The 20,106-nt window shown below is 37.9% G+C and overlaps 1 protein-coding gene across 2 annotated transcripts in view; it reads right to left on the bottom strand.

The window, feature by feature from the left end:
- Positions 1-5,257, bottom strand: part of GC (GC vitamin D binding protein) — a 32,332-nt gene extending 27,075 nt beyond the window's left edge. For both annotated transcript variants that reach the window (XM_036414293.2, XM_045571845.1), the window contains exon 1: positions 5,109-5,257. In XM_036414293.2, coding sequence (XP_036270186.1) covers positions 5,109-5,157 — 49 coding nt within the window. In that variant the 5' untranslated portion in view covers positions 5,158-5,257. The remainder of the gene's footprint in view (positions 1-5,108) is intronic.
- Positions 5,258-20,106: the final 14,849 nt, after the last annotated feature.

Raw genomic sequence — 20,106 nt, 5'->3', positions numbered from 1 at the left:
GCTTTCTTAGTTTTATCTTTAAGGTCATGGTTTGCAGTGCTTACTAGGCAGTCGGACTAGATATTGGTGATTTCAGAGTAATGGTTTTATCTGAGAGCTTGAACATTACTGGCCTGGTTTAGGAAGCTGACCTGAATATTGGAGCTAAAGAAAATTACAAAATGTATCGCCAGAAACACTTTCATTGAAGAAGTAGCAATCAAGTTTATTCCATTTTAGGCTTTTTCTTTTGGTTTCATCTCTGATGTTTTTCATTTTGAAAAACATCTTGATTTTCATCATGAAACATTCATCTGTTTTTTCATATTGATATTGTTTCATATTGATATTATTGTTTTCAGGCAGGTGTGCAATTTTCTGAGTTTGAATCAATGGGAAGAAATTCAATTCTTTTAATACTAAATCTAGAGGTCTACATGACATCTGCCAATTAACTACTCTAGAGGGAATTAAATGTAGCTCTTACTATGCCACCAATGGAACACCAAAGGCATGGGGCCTTTTTTTCAGACATTGAAAATTTAAAAACAGTAGAATATATGAAATAAATAGGTTAGTTGCCCAGCTGCAATAGTGACTTGATAGTTACTCAAACTAATGTTGTTGGGTTCATCATGGGTAGTAGCCTGTTTAGATGATATATTCACCAAAGTCCTAGGAGGGATTATTTCTCCATGCATCTCATTCCACCTCCCATTCCCTTCATAAATTGGGCACTTTGTCATCTACAAATGCTTTTGCAGGGGTGAAGTAAGGGAGTAAGTTTGGGATGGGTGAGGCTGATGTCCCCTGCATCCTAACTTGGAAACTTAGAATGCATTGCAAGGCTTAGTTTTTAAAGCAATCGAAGAATAAATAATATCAGGATAATGGTTCACATTTGTGTAGAGGGCCAAATGGGAAGACACCTGGATATTCTTTAGATCACATGTGTCAAACACAAGGCCCGAGGGCCAAATCCGTCCCGCCAGGCCTTGCAATGTGGCCCGCACCGCGCTGTCATCACTGCACTCCGCTGTTTCCATCACAATGACAGTTTATGACTGTTCAGTAAACCATTCGGCCCGTGATTTAGGCTGGATTTTAGGTTTTGGCCCCTTCTCTGATTGAGTTCGACACCCCTACTTTAGATTGTTGCTGACTGGGCCCGGGATATTGGCAGAATCATGTCAGTTGCACTCCCGCCCTGGGAGTGTGAAGATATTCTTACTGTATTTTCCGGCGTATAAGACGACCCCCTAATTTTACAGTTAAGACATAGGTTTAGGCCTATATTCGCTGTATAAGACTACCCCCCACTTCCGAGGCAACACCAGTTCTTTTTTAATAGACTGCCTCTCTAACTCAGCCAACCCAAGCAGGCTTTTTATGCATGCAAATTATACATGTTCTGTACCCGAAGCTACACTGTGTTCTAGTAAAAAGCCTGCTCAGATTGACCAGAGTCAGAGAGGCGGTCTATTAAAAAAAGAACTGGTGTTGCCTCGGAAGTTGGGGGTAGTCTTATACAGCGAATATAGGCCTAAACCTATGTCTTAACTGTAAAATTAGGGGGTCGTCTTATACGCTGGAAAAATACGGTACTTCCTGGCTTGTGTTTGTCCAAAAGGAAGGAATGGGTGGAACCTGGGCTCTCCCAGGCTCCTTGTTTTCCTGTGAAACCCCTTGTTGGATTGGAGTATAAATAGATGCGCTGCATGGCTTAGGAGGTCATCAGTCTGCCTCTCCAGCAGAGGAGGACAGCTGCCCTCCCAGCTCCCAGCTTAAAATCTATCTTTGTGTCTTCTCTCTTTATTTCTATTATTTCTCAATCCCTGGGCACCTCCACTTAGAACCAGTTCGTTCGTCTCTCTTTCTCTGTGGGACATGAAAAAGGGAGATCCCTGCCATCAGGCCCCCACACATTTGAGTACCAACAATTAATCAGGCACTGTTCCAAATACTTTACATATTATTAATATCTCAATCTCAAAAATCCTAGGAGATTTGTAGTTTTCATAGTTCACTTCCAATATTTACTACATATTTTTGTGTGACAATTTAAGAACTTCATCTCTGTGTATAAATTGTTTATATGGAAAATTGTGTTAACATCCAAATAAGCAACATTAACTTTTTTGAGCATATTTTATCTGTGGGTTTGAGAATTACTCTTAGAATTCAGTATTATTCTGTTTATGGTATTAAAAGATTATTATTCCTGCCCTTCTAAAGTCTTAATTTGTAATTACAAGTCCTGGAAAAGTTAATTCTTCCTCTTCATATTCCCTTTATTTATGGTTTTAAAGATTTGTTGTTGATTTTTATAGACAGAGAGGAGAGAGAGAGAAAGAGAGAGAGAGAGAGAGAGAGAGAGAGAGAGAGAGAGAGAGAGAGAGAGAGAGAGAGAAAGAAACAATGATGTGAGAATGAAACCTCAAGCTGCTATCTCCTGCATGTCCCCTATTGGGGATCTAGCTGACAACCCCAGCATGTGCCCTGAATGGGAATTGAGCAGGAAGCTTTCAGTGCACAGAATGATGCCCAGCCAACTGAGCCACACTGGCCAGGGCAATATTCCCTTTTAAAAACAAGGTTATAAGGATTGTTAAACCTTACAAATAGAAAGCTGAGCAGGATGGCTGAAAGTCTGTCTAGCGCTTTGGTTTTTGTATAGACAGGGACATATAGTAATACTCACTAGGTACTTGCAAATAGACCTTAAAAAGCAGGCCAGTACTAATTGTTTCCTTAAGCAAAATTGTCTTATTTTTATAGAAATTCCTTTAGTGCAATGATCATATTCTAATGTGTTATATGTTTGGCATAATTCTAGACACATGTGAATTTTCAAAAAGCCAATTCATTAAGCACTATGAAATCTGAAAAATAAGGAATGGCAAAGTTATATTTCCATAATTGTACACATTTGAGTTGATATAAACAGGAAGTACTGATAATTCTGTTTCATTGGCTAATTATGGACTTTTTTTTTTTTAAAGAAAAAACTTTTTAAATGTATTGATTGAATTTAGAGACAGAGGGAGGACAGGGGAGAGAAAGAGAAAGGAGGGGGGAGAGAGAGAGACAGACAGACACAGAGAAAGTGAAACAACAAGAGACAGAGAAATGTTGATTTGCTGTTCCACTTATTTATGTATTCATTGGCTAATTCTTGTGTGTGCCCTGACTGGGGATAGAACCTGCAATCTTGGTGTAACAGGATGATGCTCTAACCAGCTGAGCTACCCAGCCAGGGCCTGCACTCCATCTTTTGACTAAAATAATTTAGAAAATGTTGGACACAGACGATTTTTCTTTTCCTACCCATCCATACATTACAATGGCTACTAAAACTATATGAAGTATATTTATACAGTTACTCCAGTGTCAAGCCTATATTATATATATTTATCACTGTCTATCTCCATTATACATGTTTTTTGTCAAGAAGATATCTTGAACCATTTAAATGCATTTTTAAGTTCAATAGGTTACCATAAATGGCATTATTTTATAGAGAAACTTCCTTTTTAAATGTTAGTGATCATTCATCAGTGTCAGATAATGGTGAAGGATGTCGAAATAGAGGTTGCAGAATTCTCTGTTATTCTTCAAAGGACACTATAACTCTTTTAGGCAAAGGAAATGTACACTTACTTAGTCAGCAGTCCAACTTGTTGACTCATGTTCCACCTGATAATATCCACATGTAATTCCAGGACCTAGCCATTACTGAACTTTCTGGTATTTGAACATCCTGATCAATACTGCTTCAGTAGGCATTTTTAGGTTCAGATCTACTCCAGGGAAACCCTTGGGCAAAGGAATAAGCTTTCAGGGTTTCTTGGGTGTTGGCCTATTCAGAGGTCTTTTAAGGGACACATTTATTTTACTTATTTATACATTTATTACAGTGCATCTCAGACTTTGTAATCTTAAATAAGAACCATAGCTTACTTAAAAATCTATTGGTGAATGAGACAAAGTTTTAAATAATTTGTACAACAAAAGTAGGATCAAGGAAAAGTTAATGTAAATCGAATAAGTCAGGAGTAAGATTGTTCATGTTACATTTAACACCAATAATTCCTAGACTATACACATCTTATACCACAGGTTCAATACATTACTAATATGAATATTAATGTATGACTTCGGTGAGACCGACAGCACTAAATGAGAACGAATTTCTCAAAGCTGGGTGAATGCTGATTCCCTTAGAAGTTTTTAAGCATCATCCAGAAAAGTAAGTTTAAACTGATTATAAAATTTTCAGCTTGGGAAACTTCATAAATTGTATACATCACATAATTTCAACCTGTATCATTTAAAAAGATTTTTAAACATTGCTAAGAGACAAAGATACTATTTGAAGAATAATCTTAATAAAATATAGTTCAATTATTGTTTGATAATCATGTTTTATATCTATTAAATTATTTTATGTGGGATATTTTAGAAACTACAATGTATTTTCAAATATATGTTTGGGGTTCCTTTAAGAGACTCAAATCTCAGCAGACCTCATTGATATGGTATACTATGCTCTCAGTAGCAATAAATATTTGAAATCTGAATAAAAATGCTCATGGATAGATTAAAGCCTCCATTTGCATTATCTTCTACTAACTAAAAAGATTCTAATTTTTCCCAACCTGGGCAGCTCAGTTGGTTAGAATATCGTCCCCATACACCAAGGTTTCAAGTTCAGAATCAGGTCAGGGTCCATACGAGAATCAACCAATGAATATATAAATAACTGGAACAACAATTGATGTTTCTCTCTCTCAAATACATTTACAAAATATTCTAATTTCTAAAGGTTCTCCCCAGGTCATGGTTATTAAAAACAAAACAAAACAAAACAAAACAAAACAAACAGGGAAGGATAATTTTACAAATTATATACTTTTTTTTTTTCCTTTCTTGAGATTATCTTGATTTCTTGGCTATTCCAATGGAAAGCTCTAGTCTAGGCCACATTTCAGCTCAGATGAGCCCTGCTTTGATTCTTCTCTTTCTAATATCTTTTGCAGTTACTCTGTTTCCCACCTTTATATACTTTTTTAAAGTGGTGACAGACTAGTAAGAGTTCTTGTAAATGGTCCCAGCACAGGAAGTCTCACCTCTTTCCAGAGCATTCACAGTGAGCAGGAGAAGCAGGATCCTCTTCATTTCCCAGCTGGCAGTCCTGCAGCAACCTGTTGCCTGCAGGTGACCCAGAAAAAAATGGCAGCCAAGAGTAACCAGTTCCCTTTTAGTAAGCTTCCGGCTATGAACTAATCAATCATTAATCTCTATACAGAAGCCAGGGCATCCTTGGCCCACAGAGAGAAAATAGACACCCTGGGGAAAATGTGACAATTGGGAGCGTTTTTAATCATTAACTTGGTCAAACTGCAGAAGAGTCGGTGTATATGTAGGTTACTTTCCTACTACTTTTTACTGAAAATTTTTAGTGTCCTAGTGGGTACATTTCCCCTTTCTTTATAGGACTGTTTGCCTCCCTTGGACATTTCTACCCTTTTCCTGTGTGAATGGAACCTTGGAGGTTATTTCTCTCTCTCTCTCTCTCTCTCTCTCTCTCTCTCTCTCTCTCTCTCTCTCTCTCTCTCTCTCCCTCTCTCCATTCTTTCTCCTGCCCGCCCCTCTCTGTTTAAACCCACTACAAATAAGGATTACCCTAAATCACATTAGGTGTTTTAAATAATAAGGAAGGAAAAAGAGTGAGAAGCCAATTTATCATAATTGCTCAAATTCATAATTGAATGCTATAAAATTTATTTAAGATGTTGGGATAGTACTTTATGTGCAATATTACACTTTTTGAAGCTACTGACATCTTTAAAACAAACAAAAAACAAACCTTTGAAGTGAGGCAAATAGCTGGAGAGGTTAAATGACCCATGGTCGGCAAACTGAGACTCGTGAGCCACTTGCGGCTCTTTGGCCCCTTGAGAGTGGCTCTTCCACGGCCTGGGCGAGTCTATTTTGAAGAAGTGGACTTAGAAGAAGTTTAAGTTTAAAATTTTGACTCTCAAAAGAAATTTCAGTCGTTATACTGTTGATATTTGGCTCTGCTGACTAATGAGTTTGCTGACCACTGACTTACTCCAGCTCCCAAAAGTTAGTGATGAATTTTGGACTTCTATGGCTAAGTTCAAGTTCTTTCTACTACCACTATACAACTGGTATATGTTAGGGTACTGTAACCTGAGATCTCACAGTGGCCCTGTAGAACATGGAATTCAATATCTTCATTTTACGGAAGAGGGAACAAAGCCCTAGATAGATTCTGTGACTTGCCCAGAGAGCACACATGTATTATAGTCATTCATCATCCTTCGTCAGAATCAGGTCAGCTCCTGCTCCTTGCAGGGGTCCTTTATTCTGGAAAGAGGGTCAAATAGGGTTGGGATATACAGGCTCTGGAATAAAATCCTCACTCAGCCCTTATTGTCCGTGTAACCTTGGGAAATTATTTTCTCTTCCTAAGTCTCATTTCTCTCACATGCAAACATGGTGATAACTCATTATTTTTTGTCACAAGATAATTGTGAGTTTAAGATAATCCATGTGCAGATTTACCGTAACATTAAACACATGATAACATGCATTGATGTCATCTAATAGTCCTTATTCTAGTTATTATTACTTTCTTCATTGACCTTCAAAATTGATATCTGTGAATATCATGGGAACCAATGAAACTTAGAAGTATCACTGATAAGTGATCTAGAAATCCATGAACAATTTAGTGGCCAACGATTAACTGTGCAGGCAGAGTCCATCAAAATCTCAATAAACTGCACAAAGGAGTTATAATTTTAGTCAGATCCTCCATCTACACTGAAGATACTTGGATGTTAGGTTCAGAAAAATAGAGCTCATTTAGTTGGTAAAAGGTAACTAAGCAAAGCAGAGATATCCTGTAAGGTCAGTGGGAGCCTGTTGGGTAAAGGAGATCTTGGAGAGAAAGTAATGGGCAAATAGTTTTGCTTTTGGGATCATCCTCCTGCCTACAAATTGAAACTTTTTCTTCTACTAAACTTTTGGTTTATCTGCAAATTAATTTAAAAATGTTTTAGTTTTACTATAACTTATTTGGAAACAAACTTTAAACAAGTGTCAGAGTTTAAAAATAATTGAGAAACCCAGAACTCAGAGAATAACTGTTAACACCTTATAGTTTTTATTTTATTTAATATATGTACATTGTAGGTTTTTATTTAGCAGTTGAAATTTCAGTCATATTTTTTAAAAATATATCTTATTGATTTTTTACATAGAGGAAGGGAGAGGGATTGAAAGCTAGAAACATTGATGAGAGAAACATTGACTAGCTGCCTCCTGCATACCCCCCACCGGGGATGTGCCAGCAACAAATGTACATGCCCTTGACCGGAATCGAACCTGGGATCTTTCAGTCCGCAGACCTATGCTCTATCTACTGAGCCAAACCAGTTTCTGCAAATTTCAGTCATCTTCTGATGATTAATTCATTGAGATATACAGCTAACTGTTCCCTATAATTTTGCTAAGAAGTTTAAGGCCAGCCCGTTTTTCTACTTTAAAAAATTAAGACTTTATCTCAGCTTTTGCAACATCTACCACTTTTGTTTAATGATAAGTTGCATGTAACAAGAATTGCAACATCTCATTTAGGTATCCTCTGAGAAATTTCTACACTAGCTGCCAAGTGCATTCTTTTAGCTGAATTTATCTTTTTCTAACTGAAAATTGGCACTCGCATGCTGGTAGCTAAATGCATGAACCTTTTCTCAGTCCTATTTATGTAATTCTCCTTAGCCTTTCAAATGTTGATTTCTTGTATTGATACTAAAACTGGGGGGGAAATTATAATTGGCCCAAGTGAAAAGTCTCATGTTGCAATGTGTATTCTAGTAAATTAGATGAAAGGGGGAAAACAAGTGAAAAAGACCAAGTCCAATATCCTGACACTATGTTACAAGCCGTTCTTGCAGCAACTCAGGAATGTTTTGGAGAAATAGATTTTTAAAGAATTATTAAATATTTAAGTTGTGGGATTTTGCAGGAATTGTTTAGCACATGAAGGACTGATTTGAAATGGTCTTCCTCTTATTTTTCTTGCCACTGGCTTCAGAAGAAATTTAGGTTGCCCCCCCACCCCCAAACAAAGTGAGTTCTAGGTAAAATCATGAAACAAAGCCCATCTATAGTTCTTTTTCTATCACATTGTTTCTCTTCCTGCCAAAGCTGCTTAGACATTCTTGCATTATAGTATTGCTGCCCTGTATGGGGTGAGTGTTTTTCCTCTGATTTTGTCCCAGATCATCGCTTTACCTTGGTTTTCAATCGTTATTCTCTGTATATAGTGTTCATTTTATATCCGTTTTGATAAGTGTCATTAAACTTTTATCTATTAAGTCTGTGTTTTTCTCCAATGTTGTAAAATGATCAGCTGTTATTTTTGAAGGACTTTTCTGTGTCATTCTCACTCTTCTCTATGGGACTTTAATTACACATACTCCCAGTAGTTTATTAGACTATTTGATATTATCCCATATATCTCTGAGATTCTATTCAATTTCTTTATCCCTTGTTCTCTCTGTTATTCAGTTTGGATAATTCCTATTCATTAATCTGAGTTGATTCTTCTTCTATCTCTAATAGTATTCAATGAATTCAGCATTTTTCAATTTTAGAATTTCTACTTGATATTGATCATAGTTCTATGTTGCAGTTTAGATTCTGTTTATTCATTAAGACTATGGTTGCTTTGAAATTTTCAAACATATTCTTTTGATCTCTTTACATAAAAGCTTCTTTGTAGTCTTTATCAACTATATACTATGTTTGGGTTATCTCAGAGTTGATTTTTATTGACTTATTTTTATCTGAATTATGAGTGACATTTTTCTTTTCACCTTTGGTAATTTTCATTTTTTTCTCATATTTAGTAATAGACTGAACAAGCAATGTGAAAACTTGACAGTTTTATATGTTTTAATTTTTTAAATTCCATATAACATAACAAGTGGTTTTCACATTGTTTTTCTCATTCTTGATATCCCAGAGTTTAATTAGTATTATTCAGACATCCTTTTGACTGAATTGATTGGAGAATGGTCAAATTGCTACCCACTCAGTTCAGTCAAACTATTCAGAATACTCAAATATGTGACTAAGAAAGGGATCTGATGGACTCAGTTTTATGTTATACCTAAACTCGAATTTAGTTAGGAATAACAAGAACTAGAAAAGTTGTTTTCTGGTAACAGAGAAACTTTTATTCACATTCTTTTTCTGATCTAGTTTTTTTTTTTTTTTTAATGGAATCTATGATAATTTATTAGAAAGTTCACTTATGATTTTTACTTCAAATGTGGAGATTTTAAACAGGAGGTTAATGCATAATTAATGATAACAGATAAGGTTAATGCATAATTAATGATAACAGATAACTTTACATATTTTTTCCTTTTTGTTGTATTTAAGTTACTGTCATGTGAATGATATAAGGTTGCACTCTGAAAAAGGAGTCCAGTTAAATATAAAAGAATATAGTGCAATACAAACACTGGCCATATATATGAGTGGCCAGATAATCATGATCTCTGAACACATAATAATCTGGCCACTTAGAGTATGTGTGTGTGTATATGTATGTATGTATGTATACACACACACACACACACACACACACACACACACACACACACATAATAGAGTCCTGGTGCATGAAATTTGTGCATGGGGGTGGGGGTTGTCCCTCAAACCAGCCTGCACCCTCTTCAATCTGGGACCCCTCAAGGGAGATCCCTCTCAAAATCCAGGACTGCTAGCTTTCAACTGCTTACCTGCCTGCCTTTTTATTGCCCCTAACCACTCCCCTGCCAACCTGATTAATGCCTAACTGCTCCTCTGCCAGCTTGTTTGGCCCTAACTGCCCTCCCCCTACAGGCCTGGTCCCATCCCAACTGCTCTTCCTTGCAGGCCCGGTCACCCCCAACTTCGCTCTTCTGCCAGCCTGGTCACCTCTAACTGCCATCCCCTGCAGGCTTGACCACCCACAACTGCCCGCCCTTGGAGACCCGGTCCTTCCAACTTTCCTCCCCTGATAGCCATCTTGTGGAGGCCATCTTGTGTCCACATGGGGGCAGTCATCTTTGACCAAATGGAGGCAGCCGTCTTGTGTGTTGGAGTGATGGTCAATTTGCATATTACTCTTTTATTAGATAGGATAGAGGCCTGGTGCATGGGTGGGGACCAGCTGGTTTGCCCTGAAGGGTGTCTGGGATCAGGATGGGGGTTCCCTTGGGGCAGCCTGGGTGAGGAGCCTGTGGTGGTTTGCAGGCTGGCCATGCCCCCCGGGGACTCAAGTGAAGACCCTGATATCTGGGATTTATTTATATTCTATAATTGAAATTATGTAGCTTTGAGCAGAGCCAAGCCTCCTGCTCGCTCCATGGCTGCAGTAATTTTTGTTGGAAATTATTTATCTTCTATAATTGAAACTCTGTAACTGTAAGTGGAGGCCAAGGCAGGCCAGGGCAAGTGGAAAGCTTGGCTTCCTCCATTGTCAGGGAAACCCAAGCCTCCTGCTCTTTCTGTGGCCACAGCCATCTTGGTTGAGTCAATTTGCATGCTCGCTTCTGATTGGATGGTGGCATGGCTTGTGGGTGTGGTAGAGATACGGTCAATTTGAATATTATTCTTTTATTAGATAGGAGATATATATATATCGATATATATATTGGAGGCCCGGTGCATGAATTCTAACCATGGGGAGGGGACATGAGTGGTTGGCTGACCTGCCTGATGGTCAAACTCCTGGTCAAGAAGACAATTTGCATATTAACCTTTTATTATATAGGATATACACTGAGTGGCCAGATTATTATGTGTTCAGAGATCATAATAATCTGGCCATTCAGTGTGTGTGTGTGTGTGTGTGTGTGTATGTGTGTGTGTAATTTGTTTTACTTCAAATATCTGGGACTCTATTGCATTTCCACAAAGAAAATTTGGCATAAATTTATAGCTCTGATAAAAAAGTTTTTTTAAAAAAATGTATTTTTTAATGGATTTCAGAGAGAAAGGGAGAGGGAGAGAGATATACAGAAATATCAGTGATGAGAGAGAATCATTGATTGTCTGTCTCCTTTATGCCCCCTACTGGGGACTGAGTCAGTAACCCAGGCATATGCCCTTGGCTGGTACTGAACCTGGCACCGGTCCATCGGCAGGCCGATGCTCTATCCACGGAGGCAAACCATTTAAATTGAAAAAAAAATTTATGATAATAAAAAGCATGGACTTTGGTTATAGGTAAATATGTGTATGCAAGCTTTACTAATTAACTCCAATTAATAAAAGTACAATGAGTTTAACAGTTTAAATAGAAAATTTACTTAAAACATCTAGCAAATACAAACATTAAATTCAAAATACACATACTTAATGTAACTGCTAGTTATTTTGTTTGTTTGTTTTTTGGGTTTTTTTTTTTTGTTTTTTAGAATAAACTGTATGTGTTCTTTTTCTCAATCATGGCAAATTCATGTGTAATGTGTTAAATTTTTGATTATGTAAATCTTGACTGATATAACAAGTCAGAGAAAGAAATAAAATAAAATAAAATAAAATAAAATGCCTACCTTTTAAAAACTATAACTGTACCAAAGCTATAGCCATGTGGCATAAGTATAGTAACACATTGTTCATGTATTTTTTTTTGTTACATTGCGAATTACATTAATTAGACTAGCATTGATAACAGTATTCATTCAAATATTTTTATTTTAGACACTGTTCTAAGTTTTGGTACAAAGTAAAGAAAACACAGACAAAAACATTTGCCCTTATGCAGTGTAATTTTAATAATATGTAATAGATAATAATTATGTTTTAATAAGTGTTAGGTAATTATACCTTAAGTAGTTGTAAGTTATGTACTAATAATTGCTTTCTGATTAGAACATTTTTAGTAGATCGCTTTGCTGATGATTTATGCCAGGTATACTAGTAGAAACCTGCTAAGCCCATGTACTTTTAAATTGTGTAGGGAATATTTATTCAGATACAATTATATAATTTTTAATTTTAAGGATAACTGGGCCACCATTTAACTAAGGAAAATTGTTTCATAATGAGTAGTCTTCCCCAATGCAATTTGTTTTTTAAAGTTTTGCACCTCCTTTATTAAAAAAGAGAATTAGACTTATGATTACACTGTAGTATTTTTTTCTTTTCTAGTCCATAAAAATAGTTCTAATCACAAAATTAATAAGTAAAACAGTAGTGGGGAGTGAAAAAAGGTAAATAAAAACACACATGGATTTAACAGCATGGAGAACAAGAATCTTCACATGAAAAGTGTATAAATAATAGATGATGCACCTTTTTTTTTTGGTGGTGGTAGTGGGTGGGGGGAGAGCTGGCTAATAATAAGAAAAAGAAAAGAATTGCCATTTTTCCTTGTCATCATCTTTTTTCACCTTCAACACGTGAATTACCTCCATGATATATATTACCTAAGGTGTGTACAATGCTGAAAAATTATATTAATTTTTCCCAGATTTCCCAAAGATGGGTTATTGTTCTTCTTATATATACATTATAAACTTTCTAAATAATTAGAATTCCTACTAAGAAGATTCGTGATTTGTTGTATAATCAGAGAAATGATGAAGATTATTTTCTAGATATTTTTTCTTTAGTTATAGACTCCATGTTTTGGTCATTTGTAAATTTACTCCAAGGTTGTCAAATTCCAATGCAATCAGTTGGCATTTAACAATAATTCTTAATGAACTAGCCAAAAAATTCCCAATACTGCATGGTCACATTAATAATGGCTCTATCCCTATGCTATAGTTGTTGTGGTCTAAACATTCTTTGCTTAGCAACTTGGACTGTGTAGATTAATTAATACAACTATTTTTTCCATATTTTTGAGGGGGTAAATGTCATACAAATAGGCAATGGGTCCATATGCAGGCAGCTAAAAAACATTAACACAGAGTGAGAGCTTAACATTTACTATGCACTAGGCTGACCACTTTACATAGAATTCCTCATTTAATTTTTATAAGAGCATATTAAGTATGGGATATTATCCCCTTTCTTATAGGTGAGAAAACTGAGCTTTAGAGTTTTCTAATCTAAATTTTAAAATCAAGCATTTTAAAATGAGTGTTCTGCTATCAGTGAATAAGCAATGACTGTAAATGAGACATATTTTCCATAAGACTATTTGCAATTATATTTAGTACTCTTCTGGCTATTAAAATGCAAGTTCATTTAAAAGAACTGAATTAAGAGTAGCTATCAAGGATGAGAGATTTTGATACCTTTTTTAATAGCAAAAAAGAGATTGCATATTTGAAAAAGCCATAAAATTAGAAGTTGGCAATGTTGATCTTGGGGTCATTGGTTTAGCGTTATGCCAATTTAGCACTTTTCTTATTAAAAAAACACACACACATACTGTATGGCTATAGTTTTAGCACAACTGGCCATGTTAGATACACAAGCTTTTTGTCTTAAAAGGGTTGGAAAAATTACAGCACTTTTGCCAACTACCTTAAACTCTACTACATTTCAAATACATTCCAGGTTAACCTGTGTTAAAGAACAATCCTGGAGTCGTTATTTAAAATTTTCTATATCTTCTGTAATTACATGTTGGTCGAGCCTATATTTGAGCCTATTTTAGTTTCTGATGTCTGTCTGCTGTTGAGACTTCATGGAGATTGACAGCCTGGAAAATGTGTGCTTCATAAAGCAGGATAAAATGTTCCAGTATAGTAAGGGGTCCTATACCTTCCTACTTATCGATAGTAGGTGATATGACAAACTTTTTAATTTCATTCCATTCAGAATTCCATTAAAAAATAATAAGCATTGCTCACTTATTAATTTGTTCTTTTACTTGTGTTTCAATTTGTTTTTTACTCAGATGTTTGCTCAGTACCTGCTATGACTAAATGTCCGCTGTCCTTGGCCTCCTGTACAGATCGATCCTGTTATGTATTTAACGGGGTGGGTGGTACAGCCAGCTAGTGTTTACCGGGCTCTTCAGACTTCCTTTCCTTTCAGGAACATGACCTGTCCTGGACACTGCTGCTGCCTTTCAGTGTCCCTCGCTCCCCAAACCCTCTGCTGTAGAAACATGGTGTGAATAGGAGTAACCTCACAGCGTCCCATTTAGGCTGTATTGTGGGTCTCTCCCTTCCTACCTCAGCGCTTCTCTGCCACACCAACATGGGACACTTGTCCTTCAGATGAATCTTCAGAGCTGGAGGGGTGAGGGAGTTATCGTCCCTTAGACAAACCTGGACAATGGGACGGGAGTTGGTAGATAAATACTCTTTCCCATTCACCAGGATTTTGAAGTTCTAAGTGGTTCCTCTGAAGGAATCACTTTAGTGGGTGAGCACCTCCCACAATAAAATGCAAGTCCTGTTGTCCTCTGCTTCTAGGAAACCCAGGCTGGGGCAGCTGCTACAGTAGTATTTTTCTAACAGAATTCATGCTGGTTTTCTGGAAGTGATGTCTCACTGGCCACACAATGATCAGACACCGCTGCTGGAGGTGGGGTGGTATAATTTTTGGCATGCAGTAGCAGCAAAATAATTAAGAATTTGATGATGGGTTGAGAAGAGGTACAGGAGATAATAAGCCAACTGGCTTCTACTAGTGGTTGGCAAACTCATTAGTCAACAGAGCCAAATATCAACAGTACAATGATTGAAATTTCTTTTGAGAGCCAAATTTTTTAAACTTCTTATGCCACTTCTTTAAAATAGATTTCCAGGCCGTGGTATTTTTGTGGAAGAGCCACACTCAAGGGGCCAAAGAGCTGCATGTAGCTCGCGAGCCGCAGTTTGCCAACCAAAGGCTTATATAATTAATTTTCAATTGGTGTGCTGCTGCACACCGGTGTGCTGCAAGAATTTTTAAAACATGCAATACCTGACTACTAAGTCAGAGGCATTGATCTCTTTTCCTTTTGATTCTCCATTTAAAAAAAAAATCACAACAGCCAAAACCGGTTTGACTCAGTGGATAGAGCGTTGGCTTGTGGACTGAAAGGTCCCAGGTTCGATTCAGGTCAAGGGCATGTACCTTGGTTGGCGGCATATCCCCAGTAGGGGGTATGCAAGAGGCAGCTGATAGATGATTCTCTCTCATTGATGTTTCTAACTCTCTATCCCTTTCTCTTCCTCTCTGTGAAAACTCAATAAAATATATTTTTAAAAAATCACAATAACCATCACAATAGCCATCCAGCATTAATGAATCAAAATTATACTTTTTTTTTTGTCAAACTGGCAAACAAATATATTTTTTGGTGTGCTGTAGAATTTTAGTAACTTGTTTACTAGTATGTGTGCCATGAGATGAAAAAGGTAGAAAATTGCTGCTGTATACACCAGTAGCACTGAGTGCTATTGTGGAGTTGGCTGGTTTTGAACAGCTTTAGAAACCTTGAAAATGAGTGGTTCAGTTTTCCAGCCCATGCTGTTTGGAGAGCCTTATCTCCTGTAGTCACTGCACAATTGCTGTCTTGTCCCAGGGCTATATTAACTCTCCTGTTCTTTGTAACATCAGTCTGAAGATTGTGAGCTTCTTGACATTGTGTACTATCATGCTGCTTCACTCTGTTATTAGTATGAGGCTAGTGGGACATGCTGAATGGGAATTAAGATGTTCTCTGATGTGTCGGTAGGACACAGGGGAAACAGTGATTAGGGATAAACTCTAGGAAGACTCAGGGGCCTGTCATATATGTAAAATGTTTAGAAGTCTATAAAAAAGAGACTCGGCACTGGGGAATTCTCTTTGGATTTTGGAGATGGTATATAATGCTCTTGGGGATACATCTCTAACCCATTTATCAGGGATTCGGTAATTGACTGGGTTCGAACGGGGTCAAGAGCAAGTGATGTCTTTGAGAAGAAGCCAGCGTCCCAGCACACAACTGGTTTGGGGTTGTCCTCTAGGGTGCAGTACGTACACCGAAACAATGGTTTATAGAGGGTGAAATGTGATGCTCTGTCCTCAATAACTAGATCCCCTGGGAATGAGAACCAAAGGGAGGATTGGCTCTGCTCACCAATATTCCAAGTAACCTCTTAGAATTTGTGCTTCCCAGTTCTTGGCTCTCCTGCAATAGAGGTCCTGGGTCCAATCAGGGAAGTAATTCTACCAAAGGTAAGGATTCGGATGGTCCAACTACCACTCCTAACCAGATAGATAGTTCCTGTCTGGGTGGGAATGATTGATCCTGGTTGCCTATCATAGAGATGTTACATGCTGGGGAAAAGGGGTATTATCTGGTGTCCAGGAGAATATCTAGGTGCTTCTATGCCTGGTCATCTATAGACAGGGTAAACCACAATGGAGTAATGGAGGGCTTTGATTTCTCCTGGAGGTCTAATTGTCTTCCTAGGCAAGGACTCTGGTACTTCTGAATTGTTGCCCAAGGATTAGGGAGGTCTAAAATGTGTGGTGGAGAGAAAAAACAAAAGCAGTGATAGCATTGGGAGGAGTTGTGGCAGGGACCAGGATGTGTCTCTCTGACTTGCTAGATGTGATGCTGAGCACGGTGGATCTGAGCCGTGCAGGTGGGCAACTGTGTTGAATGACTCCTGTGCTCCACTCCCCAGTCTCAGCCCACCTTCCTATTCCAGGGACCACAATGTTGATCCATTCCTGAGAGGGGTTAAGTAGACAGCATCTTACCTCAACTGCACTGCTTATCTCTTGCTTGTTGCCCTGATGTTTCTCTGTGCACCAGTGTAGAACTTTGGCAAAAACTAGCTTCGCTACTCTGTCGCATACACCCAGCAGGAAGTGAGAGAGAGTTATTACCAGGGGGCAGTTCTTGGCTGATGAGGATAGAGGCAGGTGGATAAACCCTTCTTCTTTTCTTTGTTAACACTCAGATGGGCAATTCTATGATACATTTTAGCTAGCTTCTATGCTGCTTCCCAGCATGACTGAGCCTCACAGAGACAATCCACTTGCTGACAACCTCCAGAATTGCCTTCCCCTCTCGGCTCCTCCTGTTTCTAGGATTACTTTACAAAATAATGACTTTAGCCTTGCACTTGACTCAGGTTCTGCTGCTTTGAGGGAGGGCAATGCAGGCTAAGATGGCCCCCTTGAAGTGAGGGATGGCCAGGTGACATATGCCAGTCTGGGAAGCACTGGAGATCCCTTGGGTGATTCCTTATTCCTGTTCTCTCTGTTTGCCCTGGTGGTTGTGTAAACATGGGTTGATATGGAGTCAAATGGAATGTGGAGACACCACAAGGAAGCCAGCTGCTCTACACGTGTGAAATTGAACTTCAGTTATGCCATGGACTTTTGGGTTTTTTTAGTGAAGTGTATTTAATAACAAGGAGTGACATGGTGCAATATGAAGAAGAATTATAGCACTAATATCTCTTCTCCCAACCCTTATTCTCATCTCCAGGCAAAAAAAAAGTCTAAATGGTGTTTAATTTTTCTTTATTTTGAGTTATTTCAAACACATTGAGAGATAAGAAAATCACCTAATTAAAATCCATGTGGTTGTCACATAAAATATGAAAAGCACTTTTCTCTGATCACATTCTCCCATCTCCGAGGTAACCAGCATCACTTATGTTCATCCAGTGAATATTTTCATACTTTATTCTAAATGAATAATTCATTAAGCAAGAATACTGTTGGGCATGCTTGTGTTCTTAAATGCTGTCAATACCTTAGGCTGCTTTTTGTGATATTCCTTTTCTTCCCTCAAAAACAAGGATTCTGCCCTGGCCAGGGTGGCTAGATGGTTATAGCACTGGCCCATGGACCAAAGGTTCTTGGGTTTGATTCCTGGTCAAGAGCCTGTACCTGGGTTGCAGGTTTGTTCCCCACCCCCGATGAGGCTTGTGGGAGAGACAACCAGTCCATGTGTTTCTCTCACATTCTTTTTCTCTCTGCCACTCCCTCCCTTTCTGCCTCCTTCCTTCCCTCCCTTCTACTCTCTCTGAAAAGCAATGAAAAAAAATAACCTTAGGAGATGATTAACAAAAAACAAAACAAAAAAAATGCAAGAATTCTGAGATTTACTTAGATCAAAACTAATAACCGCACTTTATTCACTTTCATAACTATGAAACTTTACATAGATATGCCATATTCTATTTACCCATTTTCCTGTCAGTAGACATTTATGTTTTTTACATAATTGAGCTGAAGGCCTGAGCTATTCTCCTGCTCCCCTGGGAAAGTAAAGAGCTCTGTGTTTTATGCCCAATTAGGAGGATTACACCATTTAAGTTTGTGAAAGCTGCATCTGTGAACTACTTGGGCCAAGGCCATACTCTGTCGGAGTCAGAGTGAGCAGAAGGTGAAGCAGAGAAGGGCCTAGTAGAACCAGTAAGTCTCTGAGTTGACTGGTTTGTGGGTTTGAAAATGGATGTATATTTTAGGTGAATGCTTAGCAAACATCAGAGATTCTCCCTTCTACTTACTGTTTTCATAAAGCAGAGACTGTCTTTCTTAAAAGGTTCAGAGCTATATGTTACAGGCATTTGTAACAGTTTGTTTTTATTTTTAATTTCCCATTCAAGGTAGCATTGAACAATCACCCAATATCACTTCCATTGGGTTCTCAGGGCTCTGTTGTAAGGTCTCATTGTCTGAATTGTTTCAATGACTTGAGCATAAATGGACACTCCTATGCCCCTCCCCTCATCTTAGGATGAAAGACTAGAAATAAGAAGTTTATTTTATCAAACTTTGTGAACACAGCCAGGTCAGTGCTTCTCCATGAGAAGCGACCAGTCTTAATGTTTTATATGCACCTTGATAGGAATGACTTCTGTTATAACTTTTCTTTTTCTTACCTGGGACATTGATAGATGCAACTCATTTTTTTTGATGATATATTGAAAAATGTAGCAAGCATGGAAATATTCCCACGATAGACGTAAAATATAAGACTGGAGTCTACGGTACATGTTTCCTCTTCCTGATAACTTCACATAAATGTCCTCCTCCTGGGAGCGAAAGAGCCCAACACTTGCTAGAACCATATCTCTGTTTGCCCAGGGTATAGGTTTATAGATGAAGCCATTTGTCACGCACTGAATGACCATAAGCCCCCACGTCCTGCCCCCACAGTATTGTTCTGAGTCCCTGGATACGTTTACAACCAAACTAATAATAAGTAAAACAGAATAGTAACACTTTTGAATAGTATGGAGGATAAGGGGGGGGGGGATAGATTGTGGTGCTTATAAAAGAGAGCTAGAAAGGATTGCCAGGTATTTTCCTCTCAAAAACTGAGAAAGGCTCTCAGATTCTAAAGTACACCTGATAGGTGGGATTCAGCGATCTGTTTCCAGGTAGCAGAACCTCAGATGGAGTAAAAAACTGCTTACCAGGGGCCTAAGTCCCCTCACTGGGAAGGACCATGGTGCCCAAGATGCCAACTCACAGTGAAAAAGCAGTGTTCCCTGCTTTATTGTGACCAGGGGGCTCTTCAAGTGTGGGATGATGAAATGTCCTTGTTGAATGTTTTGGAACAAATAAGACCTTGAAGTACTTAAAAAAAACCTTACAGAAGGTCCCTCCAAGCTACAAGAGGGACATTCTTGCTGGTCAAGAATGTGGACATTCAGAATAAATTTTATTAGATTTAGAGAAATAAAGAAATATATCATCCCTTTATCTCTGAGAGCTATAATAAATTTCATAGCTGCTGTAGTCGAAAAGAATAAATGTAATAAACATGTCATTAAAAAGTTGAATATATACTCTGAAACCAATGGGCATCATTCCACTAGACTCTGGCTAATCAATCAGGTTGGCACAGCCTCTGATCACAGTGTATAGCACATAGTAGATTAGATATATTTTAAAAATTTATCACTGAGTCCTGTCATTTCTACTTCCAAGATGATAATTGCAATAGATAAACTCTATTGAGGTCTTTCTCTGTGCCAGGGATTCATCTAATCACTTTACGTGCATTATTATTCCATTTAATCCTAACAGAATTATTATGAGGAAGAGTGTATTAATATCCTAATCTTCTAGAAGAGAAGGGGTTCTGGAGAAACTCTCCCATCTCTCATTCATTCATTCATTCAT

Source organism: Pipistrellus kuhlii, unplaced genomic scaffold (genome assembly GCF_014108245.1).
Source record: "Pipistrellus kuhlii isolate mPipKuh1 unplaced genomic scaffold, mPipKuh1.p scaffold_m20_p_1, whole genome shotgun sequence".
In the NCBI taxonomy this organism is placed as follows: domain Eukaryota; kingdom Metazoa; phylum Chordata; class Mammalia; order Chiroptera; family Vespertilionidae; genus Pipistrellus; species Pipistrellus kuhlii.
The sequence above is the reverse complement of the archived record's forward strand: the minus strand, read 5'-3'. Positions and strand labels throughout refer to the sequence as shown.